Source organism: Silene latifolia, chromosome 3, assembly GCF_048544455.1.
Source record: "Silene latifolia isolate original U9 population chromosome 3, ASM4854445v1, whole genome shotgun sequence".
Classification (NCBI taxonomy): Eukaryota; Viridiplantae; Streptophyta; class Magnoliopsida; order Caryophyllales; family Caryophyllaceae; genus Silene; species Silene latifolia.
The window spans coordinates 20,390,884-20,402,119 of record NC_133528.1 but is presented as its reverse complement, the minus strand read 5'-3'; the positions used below and the strand labels follow the sequence as shown (position 1 = coordinate 20,402,119).

The following is an 11,236-nucleotide window of genomic DNA, read 5'->3' as shown; positions in this document are numbered from 1 at the left end:
GCTCTTATCGCTCTCAGATTTTTGTGCTAACTTAAATCGTTCAATGACTTGTTGGACAGTGAGCTATATGTGAATTTGACAAATTATCGAAAACACCGTGGTCTTTGGGAAAAAAATGCCTAGGAAAGTAGTACCTATAGCAGTGGCGGACCAAATGGGTGTGCACAGTGAGCTATATGTGACGGCGTGACACAAGGCTGCATGTTGTCGTTCATGACTTAACGCGTAGATTAGATGAATAAAAGGAGGTCGGAAGTCCTTATTCTTGAACGATGAAGTCTTGGAATAGTGACATTCATCATATAGATTCAAATCAAAACAATAAACATCAAACTTGTCCTTGTAGCGCCCTTTCCACCAACAGACTAAGTTAGGGCAAGATCTAAGGAAATTGAGCATATTTGATTATTTTCCGACAGCCAGTGACCAACAACACATAGAATTGGAACAATAGACATCCAAATGGACTGGTCTCTGACCAAGTTCTACTCCTTAAGGTTTTCGTATATCCCTAATTTAAACAAAGTAAACAGGTAACAAAAGGTTTAAACATTAAACTCATCAAAGCGTCCACAATCACAAGGAACCAATTAAATACTTTGAACTCCTTTCCCAATGTAGCCACTAGCCCGGTATAGGATCCACAAGGAACCAAGTAAACAGGTAACAAGTGCGAGTTCAGGCGATCCACCTTCAAAGCAATTTCACTCCAGCACCCCGCACATTGTCAATAACAGCTTTGATCTTACCGTGATACTTCTGTTCTCTCTTCAAGAAGACACTAACAGCAGGAATATTCTTCATCAGCAAGCGCTCACCAAGAATCTTTCCTATTTTGGCAGCAGCAGCCACATCTCGGGTGATTTCCATGGTTGATCTCAAGCCCTTTTCCTGAGAGCTTGCAGAAGCAGCAACTGTAGCTGTTGGTGTATGGACGACTTGAGCATGAACAAATTTGTTTGTGAAATGCATTTTCAGCACGTATGGCTTCAGAAACTCGATGATTCTTGGTGGTCTGACTGGTGGTGGGATAACCATCTTGTTCTGCAAGATGTTTGCTAATGAGTTTGAGATCACATTATTTTGAGAGAGAAGGGGTGCAGATATGATACAAATAAATGACTTTAGCATATAATTCAGTAAAAAAATTAACAGGGTAATGAAACATAGAGTAGTTGAAACTAAGAATGCGGAAGAAGCTAACAGAGTAATTAAAATACAAAGAACAGATTTCTTAGTAAAGGAAATCTAGTCCCTGTTGTCATAACACGACAGATAAATTTAAAGTGGTCGTTTCAAAGCAATTAGCTGAACAGCTCCCTTACTTTGGTCAGGCGTAATGACTTTATCTAGAACAAGAGAATGTCGAATTTCCATCAACCAACCAACCATGGAAGTGATACCTCAGCACACAAGTATTTGTCTCCACCTATAACTTATGATAGGACCATTCATTTCCATTTAGTCAAAGATTCATTGTTCTTTTGACTTCAAAACATAATGGACTTGAAAATTACTGGTACCCTTAAACGCTCCAGAGACGTTCTATCTATGACATACACACAGACGGCAGTATGCCTAAGGACTCCGCATAGGTCTTAAAACTTTTCAATTACTGTGTCAGCCAAAGAGACGAGAAAAAAACTTTTTGGAGTTACTACTAGGACTTGTCACTTAGAGGCCAGAAATCCAAACCCCAGTATAATAAGCACTTCAAAAGAGAATCCCCTCACCCTCCCCTCTCTCCTAATGGTCTGGAGTCTGGCCTACCAACCTGACACCCGTGTTGCACAAACTCTTAACTTTTACGGCCATACTAGCATCCAACACAACACTAAGGAAATGGGTATGGAATTTGTACCCAACACTTACCATTCTGACAATTCTCCTACCGGAAAGGGAGGTACCCATGACAAAAGTGAAAGACAAGATCGGTATGTGAAGTACTCCATGATATCGTTTTGGACGATTATAACCCTTATATTTAAAATATTCCTCAATTTTAAGTTAAAAAGCTCTAAATATTTCCAAATTTGATTAACTTTCTGTGTTGAAGACGAATCCCCATAGGCTGTGCACTTATCTTCCTGTTAAGTGTCTTGGCGTCTTAAATTTTGAGTCATGGCAAGTCCAATGCTTGTATATGAGCCCTTGCCCGAGAACAGTAAGAAAGCAAAAGAATTAGGTTATAGTCATCCACTTGTTCTTTCTAAAGTATCATACAGTCTTCCCATTTATACTCAAGGAGAAAGAGATCTCTCTTATTGCACACGTAAAGCCACCTACATCTAACAACTACTCCGATCCTAGCAAGGGCTTTAAAATGTCATGGACATATTGCGTAATGGTAGTGATGACGACAACATCACAACAGAGCACAAATAATGCAATTATCACATTTTCTGGAAAAGTTTGAAGAGGGGTCATTCTCATTCTTTGGATTTGCATTATTGTTACAAGCTTTCAATTATGCAAGGATAATTTTGAAAAACGATGCAATTCAAAAAGAATAAAGGAGCAGTAACAATTAGTACTATGTCGATAAATAACTGATCAATTTCCTCCCGTCCCTCACTTCACACTACCATTCTTGCTATGGCCCCCAAATCACTTTGGGATTAAAGCTCTTACGTAGTTGTCATTGGTGGTACCGATGTTTTCACAATACCATTCTTGATACGGGCCATACAGCCATCATACTGTCAACTGTCTAATGGTTATTTGCCAATAACAGCTCACTCCATACAACACAAACACCAATTCTATACGAGTAAATGTAATACTCCCTTTGTCTCAATCATTTATTTACCTTTGATTAAAATACCCCTGAATAAAAAAGTTAAACAAATGATCGGGACAGGGAGTAATTTTCAAGCTATCACTCGAGAATTTACTCATCAAATGCTATACCCAAAACGACAGCGGCAACGCAATAGATAAAGATAATCCCAATAACAATCATAAACCATGAAAAATTTCACGATTTAACTAACTCATACATAAGTTTCCGAATAAAGTTCATCAATTTTTCTAAGAGACAATTCATCGAACAGGTTGTGCGCATTGCGAGATTAATTACTCTACTACACAAACATCAAATCAAAAATTCGTATTAACATTGTGAAGGGATTACTAATATGAAATTGGATTTAATAATCTGACCTGAATGGATTGATGAACGCAATTGAATTCCCAATTTCGAAGGAAGAAATGCCGGCAAAAATACACGAAACAACACCTGATGGAGAAACTGAGGAGTATGCAGTGCACTGCTCTAGCGGGCTTTGGATTTGTTTTGTTCTTGTAAAATTGGACTGGATTGAGGATAATGAGCCCATAACCAACCATTCTTATAGAAGACCGTTCTAGAGGGTGAGAATGAAACGAGACAGTTCGCGAGCAACATGAAATCGGCCCGGTCAAAGCTTGGCTCGTGTGAGCCAGGATCGGGCTCTGTCTCAGCTCGAGAACTTAACGAGTGAAGCCGAGTAAACGTTGGTTCGACTCAAAAAGTTCGCGAGTAGCTCGAATTTGTGTGATTAGATAATATATTAATCATATTTTATAAAAAAAAATTATCATGATTACATATCAAATGTATAACTCATTTGCCAAATATATTTACATATAACATTTGAGCCATGTTGTTGAAAATATCAAAAGAAAAAAAAAAAAAAAAGAAAAAAAAAAAAAGAAAAATATTAATTAATTAACAATTATATGTAAGCTCGATTGACTCGAGCTCATATTAAAGCTCACAAGCTTGATATCGAACACATTTTTTCAAGCTCGAGATTGGCTCGAGTTTTACTTCATGAGCAGAGGCTGAACTCACATAAGTCATGATATGTATTCCTAATATCAATATCATTATTTGAAGAGTTTTCTGAACTCGGATATACTATAACCGTCATCTTTTAAAAGAAGCTCATTTGTTTTTCACTTATTCACGTTAATAAGTTATGTATCACTATATATTATAATGTATTATGATCTATATATTATTATACAACTATAACTATACAACAAATTATGATGTGTATATTATAATGTTCACATTATATATCACCTAAGAAACATCTGTTTGTTATAACTTTCTAATACCTGTGAAGTCTTGTGATACTAGTCTGAATAGCGAATTAGCGACAATATCTTTAATGACAACTCTAAGTATATAACAAAATATAATCTGTTTATTACAATTTTCACGTTATATATCACCTAAGAAGCGTTTGTTTATGATTTTTTATCAAGGACTCGTGACATTATTTTGAATCAATCAATATCTATTTATCTATATTAATAAAGGAAGCTTTTTTCGAGCGATTACAGAGTCTCCAGCTTTTACAAACTATCTAATTTTATATTTAGTAATATTAGATAAATAAATGAAATATGATAAGAATTTAATAACAATATCCCAGCTAAACTATGAAACTTAAGATCAATAAAAAAACAAAAAGAAGTTCAAGAGATTTCAAACTTTAACAAAGCAACAGGAAGACCATATATATACACTAATACACACACGCATAATCCAAATCTTAGGATTTATGATTTATTCTTAATTCTTAATTCTTAATCTTAGTTGCAAGCTTAGTTGACTTCCTTTTTTTTTCTTATATAGATTATGTACGTATATCAGTATATGTATATTACCTGTATTTTATGCTCTAACAAGTTATCTCTTAAGCACAAATATAAAGTCATCGGCTTTTATACTAATAATTTGGATTGGATTTTCAGGTACAACGTAAATTGAGCGTATGAGATGATTGAATTCATAGATGGATGATTTGTACAAATAATGTCTTAATTCTGAAGATTAGTGGATGTGAAAAGAATATGACGAAAAGGGAAGACATATTGTAAGTACTCCGTATTTCACATTGAGTATTCATTAAGACATGAATGGAATACAACTTTCTCCGTCTCCATTACTTACATCGCTTTATTGTTAACGTATCTAAGATTTTATACAATGTTCATATTAGTCCGTTTGGTTATTCTATCTATTGTTATGAATGATCTGTCTATGACAATTACAATTAGTGTCTAATTATGTTTGTATGATCGTATCACGAAATTTTGTTACACTTTCCACAAGACCACAATGATAGATGACCACAATGATAGATGAGATAAAGAAGCGTTGATTTGTATTATTAGAGTGAATTCAAATATTCTTAATCCCATGCCTTTCGCTAATAAAGTGATTCATAAGTTACATCATTATAGTCTATTGCTTCAAACTGTCACAAATTCTCATTTGTGACCATCAATATCCGTCACTTTGGAGTGACGGATACCATTTTACCTCACAAAGTACCCACTTTTTCTCTCTCTGCAACACTATTTTAAATCAATTTTATATATAATTCAATAGATATAAAACTGATTTTACTAAGAGCTACACACAAACTCAAATCTTAAACAAGAGTAGTTGAGCAAAACTAATTCTTTGTTGCCGTTAGAGCAATTTTTTTTATCTCCATTGAAATAAATATGGTGATGAATTTTTTTTATTGTATCGTGTAAAAGGGCTTTACAGAAAATCAACCCTATCAGAATTTCACTATGATCAAAACACATCAATGTTTCGGTGTATACTATACTCTCTCCAAGTTTTATCAATCTTCCCCTTTCAATAAAATACTCCTCACATATATTAGAGGGGAAGATACATATCACTAAGAGGGAGTAACTTATTTACTTACTCCCTTTTTCGACCTAACTACAACCTTATTTACTTACCCCCTTTTTCAACCTAACTACGGCTTAGGGAGTACAGAGTATTAGTTAGAGAATCATATATATTAAACTTCTGTTCTATGAGAATTTGAGAAGTATGAACTCACTCCTCCATGGCTCCATATGCTTAAATTGCCTCCTTGAACTAGACATTTGTTTATTTATATAAATACAACTTCGTCACTGTAATCCTCAAATTAATCATTTGTTTTGCTTTCTATTTTGTGCTATATACAATATACATAAGTTTTATCTGTAAAAATATAGCACGGGTATCCGTATTAAGAAGTGTTGTGGACAAACCGACAAAGTATTATAGTACGTACGAAGTAGTAAATAAACACTATCTAAGAGGCGGAAGAAACACACGAGATAAGTACCGACTACATGTGAGTTCCGAGTGACCTCTACGCACAATAAGGAAGGAAAACAATCAAAAATTAAATAAAGAAGATAGTCTTATGTAGGAATCGAACCATCAACGCTCTAAAATGCCGCGAGAAGAGCATGATACTACCATTACAGAAAACGTAAGTCAAAGAAGGACTCTACACATAGTGTAACTATTGAGTTGGAGAATGCTTACACTACTAAAATACGAGAAAAAAGATAAAGAAGTTACTCCTAATATTCCTACGAGACAGAAATTGGTAAAGAGCGGATTATTGAAGGACTCTTAAAGTACACTCCTATGTAATAAGAGTATATTTTTCCATACATGATTTTTGATTAGGGTTAATTAGGACCAATGTTTAAATTACATTATCTAAGCTACTATTTTTGGTAGGAGTTGTAATTTACGAGTTTTATTAGATTATTAGATTATATTTATATTTATTTATTTATTTGCATGATTATTCATGTTGTATGAGCAACAGATTTATTTTTGGTTACCGTTATTTTAAGTTTATTGTTGATAATTCATGCCCTAAATTTTTATAATCAGTGTTCAGGTATTATCAAGAAACAACAACACGATAACAGTATCAAACTAAGAATGTATATGGACTACGAGCACATAATGACTGGTTGAAGTATGAGCACTTAATGACTGGTTTGAGATCGAGCGTTATCAGTGAAATGTACCAGAATCAGTTTAAACTATTCGAGTAGTACTTTTATTAGTGAATTAGAATTAGAAATGTATTTATTAGGATACGTAATTTAGTCAGTTTGAAGTTGGAGTTCGCATCGAGCTTCTTTGTATATGGGAGTCGACATTTGTAATGGTTATTTTATAACGTGACGTTCAACGGTGTTTCAAAAGACAAAATATTACAAGTGGCCCGTGCATCGCACGGGCATTAAATCTAGTTATATAACTAAAGGAGGCTTTTTTTTCTAATTATACTATTAGCATTAGAATTAGGAGATAATTAATTATTTATAATTTTTCTATTATAATTAGAAATATAATTTTCCTATTAGAAATGAGAATTAATTAATTATTTTACAATTTTCCTATTAGAAATAGGAAATAAATTAACAATTTATTAAGGCTTTTTTTTCCTAATTTTACTATTAGAATTAGGAGATAATAGTTATTTAAAATTTTTCTATTACAATTAGGAATATGATTTTCCTATTATAAATGAGAATTAATTAATTATTTTATAATTTTATTATTAGAAATGATAATTAATAAATTAATTATGTACAAGTTATTAATATTAAAAAATTATTCATTAGTATTTGTTCACTTCCGATTAAAAAAATGAGGTATTATGAGGCTAAAAGGCCCTACGCTGAACTGGGTTGTGACAAACACAAATTCTTGTTTGTGACGGCACATATCCGTCACTCTTGAGTGACGGATACCATTTTACCTCACAAAGTACCCACTTTTTCTCTCTCTGCAACACTATTCATGTGGTCCCCTTTCTCCACTAACCCATTTTGTTACCATTTTATCTCACAAAATATCCGCCACAAATAGTAACCCGTCACAAGGGAGACCAATTGTGTGACAAATGTGCATGCATAATACGTACTACATAGAATTTACTCATGTAAAGAGTAAAATGAACGCTGAAATATGCCCCTACGTCTTTTGTTATTGCTAATGTCATATTTAATTATACATAATATGAAGTTTATTTTTCAAATGTCATATGTATTTCTCCTACTAATTTTAAAGTTACTTCCCTCACAATACACTTCAACTTCTATTGATAATTTATTATTATATTATTTACATTCATTTGTCATTATATAAAAGTATATTAACCAAAATTTAAATAAGATATTCACAAATTATTGATAAGTATAAAGTTTGATATCTATTTTTGAAGGAATATTAAAAAATAAAGAAAGTTGCTGCTAATTTGCGAATCGAAATATAATATTACGATAAATGAGTAAATGTTTTGAAAAACTTTATTGTGCGATTGTTTTACAATTTAAAGTAAAAATGGTACCACGAGTAATAAAATAGATATGAATGAGGCTTGAAGGTAAATTAGATACACTTATTATAGAAATATGTATAAGGTTAAGATTCATTTCAAGCAACGATCAACATTAAAAAAAAGTCATGAAAAACACATAAAAGGGTAAGAGTAGTCTTTCCCTAACATAGTGAAGACCGTCTCTCTCAAGCTTTTCTTCTGACAAATTTACATGCGTAAAAAACGGTACTATTCAATTATATGGAGCAAACTAATTATTGTTGATGCTATATATTTTTTTTTTTGTGTGTAAATTGAGCACATAATCACTATAATTTAGGTAGAGATACGAATTAGGGAAGGGTAAGACATATTCGTCATGCATAATACGATGTTTTAACCACCTTTAGGTAAAAATATAAAAAAAAATGAAAATAATTTAACCTAAAAGGGGGCCACGTACTTGCCAAATCTTCTATAGTTCTCTACGGCATTAATATTCTCATGAAGTTTATGACATTTATTTCATACTAATAAAAAAAATGATTATACTGCTTCATACAATTTGTGATTTATAACTTTTAGCTAACTTATTTGAACTTGCTTAAATTTATATATTTTAAGTGAAGAATATTAATTATAAATATGATAAAGATAAAGTTTGATTTTTAATTTTCTCAGAGATAAAAAAAACTCAATTTTTATTTTCTTATAATATACTAATTAAAGGTAATAATGTAAAACAGGAAATTACACCACAATCTACTATTTCAATATGTCGATGATCAACACTCAAAATAGCACATTAGTTATTTAAATAGTGTAAAAACTCTCAAAATGCTAAAAAAAATGTTCAATCTGTCGTTATCAAACAAAACCTAAGTTTCTGCATTTTTTTTGTCATGTTCAACTTAATCTTTACAGGATGTAAAAATGATGAAGTCAGAAAGTAGCGGTTAGTTTTCTGTTAGTTAGATGGACTTTTCAAGAGAGAGATGAAAGCTTTGCATTTTAGACCGTTTTATGTGTGAACCGAAGGGATTAAGTAGTAGGCTAAAGGTTATTTCGAGTGAGAATTAGGTTGATTGCGATGAGTTGGTTGACTAAATTTTTTCCTTACTAGATCTAGAAAGGGGATAATAATTATGAGATAATAAAATTTGAAGAAAAAAAGGGCAATAAAAATGAGATGGAAGTAGTAAGATTTATATATGCAAAATGAAATAAATAGCAAAGTTCGTGTATATATACATAATATTCTAACTTATTTAGTTTACAAACATAGTACCCAAACACTTTGTTTGAGTATTTGGAATGGAGGTAGGGGAGGGGATGAGAAAAAGACTAGGAAAGGAAAGGGAGAGAGATAAGAGGGAAGATTGCTTCTTAAACTTTTCTTTGTTGAAGGAAAAATAAATTGTCTTCGGTAAGGGAGACAAGGATTCATATATATCATCTGGAGTAAAGATTGATGTTTCATGGAGGTGAATGTGATTTATGACTTCTTAGATGTAAAACGTAGCAGAAAGGTAGTGATAGTGGTAGTGGATTTTAGGTTGTTTCAAGTAGTAAGAACTAATCACATTGGTTGATGTTTTATTTTGCGGGTAAATTAGTGGGGGTGGAGGGAGGGTGCATTTGTGGAAGGGTAATGAGTTTAACGAAGATAATGATAATAAATAAGGTTATTTATTAGCAAAATATCGCTTGCATTAAAACATATAGGTAACATGAATAATAACAAGAAACCTCAAAAGATCATACTGATAAACTTAATTTTGACCCCATCCATCCAAATTAAATTAAAATCTTAATTCCAACAACATTGTCGAGAGCAAGGGTTAGTTTCCATTGGATTGTGGATTTTTCTAGAAGTAGGAGTTTAGTTTTTCACTTGATTGGATAAATTTGAGAGAAGTTTCGAAGACAAGGATCGATCTTTCAAGGGATGAGATTGTTTTAGATCATGTGTGTGAATATGGAAAAAAATAGGGGTCGCGTGAAGGATTTTGTTTCAAATGAGAAGACGGGGGGCAAGACTATTGTTATAGGGGGTGTCATAAGTAGCCCTAACCATGTAGTATTGCGTTGGAATTTGGTTCACATTCAAAGGTACGTCTATAGTTTGACTGGGAGATATAACATTTAACTACCTGTAAATGTTTTTACGTAACTACCATTTGACCCAACAATGATTATTGTTTTCCTTGACCAATTGAAAAACAAACAGGTATTAATGAACAAGATTTAAAAACTATCAGTCCCAAGTATCATATATATAAACTTCATATTGGTTATATTTTCTTAAAAAAACAACATTGTTTAGAGCAAGGGTTAGTTTACATTGGATGGTGGATTTTTCTAGAAGTAGGGGTTCAGTTTTTCACTTGGTTGGATAAATTTGAGATAAGTTTCGAAGACAAGGATCGATCTTTCAAGGGATGAGATTGTTTTAGATCATGTGTGTGAATAGGGAGGAAAAATAGAGGTTTGCGTGAAAGATTTTGTTTCAAATGAGAAGATGGGGGCCAAGACTATTGTTATAGGGGGGGGGGGGGGGGGGGTTAAGCAGTCTTACCCATGTAGTATTGCGTCAGAATTTGGTTCACATTCAAATGTACTTCTATAGTTTGACCGGGAGATATAACATTTTAACTACCTCTAAATGTTTTTACATAACTACAATTTGATCCAGCAATGATTAAATTATGATTGTTATTCGAAAGAAGGAGATTTGTTGCATCATTTGAGTTGATTATGCAGAGTATATATTATTGTTTTCCTTGACCAATTGAAAAACAAACAGGTATTAATGAACAAATTTTAAAAACTATCAGTCCAAGTATCATATATATAAACTTCATATTGGTTTTATTTTCCTGAAAAAAAGTATTTTATTAATCAAACATTCTTTTATTCTTATGTCAATATTATGTTAACGGAAATTATTTGTTGGTCATGCGGCATACATAAAATCTTAGACATGAACGATGTACTATATGTCTATATTCCATTTTATTGTGAAATTTATCACACATTATTTTAATATCCGTGCAACGCACGGGCAAGAAAACTAGTACCAACTATAATCTTTAATG

General features: G+C 32.5%; 1 protein-coding gene across 1 annotated transcript; it reads right to left on the bottom strand.

Annotated features, from left to right (window-relative positions):
- Nucleotides 1-383: 383 nt before the first annotated feature.
- LOC141647361 (uncharacterized) lies at nucleotides 384-3,329 on the bottom strand. The gene is made up of 2 exons (XM_074455504.1): nucleotides 3,163-3,329; nucleotides 384-1,044 (listed from the first exon to the last, which is right to left on the bottom strand). The coding sequence occupies exon 2, from the start codon at nucleotides 1,036-1,038 to the stop codon at nucleotides 694-696; it is 345 nt and encodes a 114-aa protein (XP_074311605.1). The 5' UTR covers nucleotides 1,039-1,044; nucleotides 3,163-3,329; the 3' UTR covers nucleotides 384-693.
- Between the last annotated feature and the right edge of the window lie 7,907 nt (nucleotides 3,330-11,236).

Bases quoted from the DNA above. Each gene is read 5' to 3' on its own strand.
- LOC141647361 (XM_074455504.1), bottom strand. From the start codon at position 1,038: ATGGTTATCCCACCACCAGTCAGACCACCAAGAATCATCGAGTTTCTG.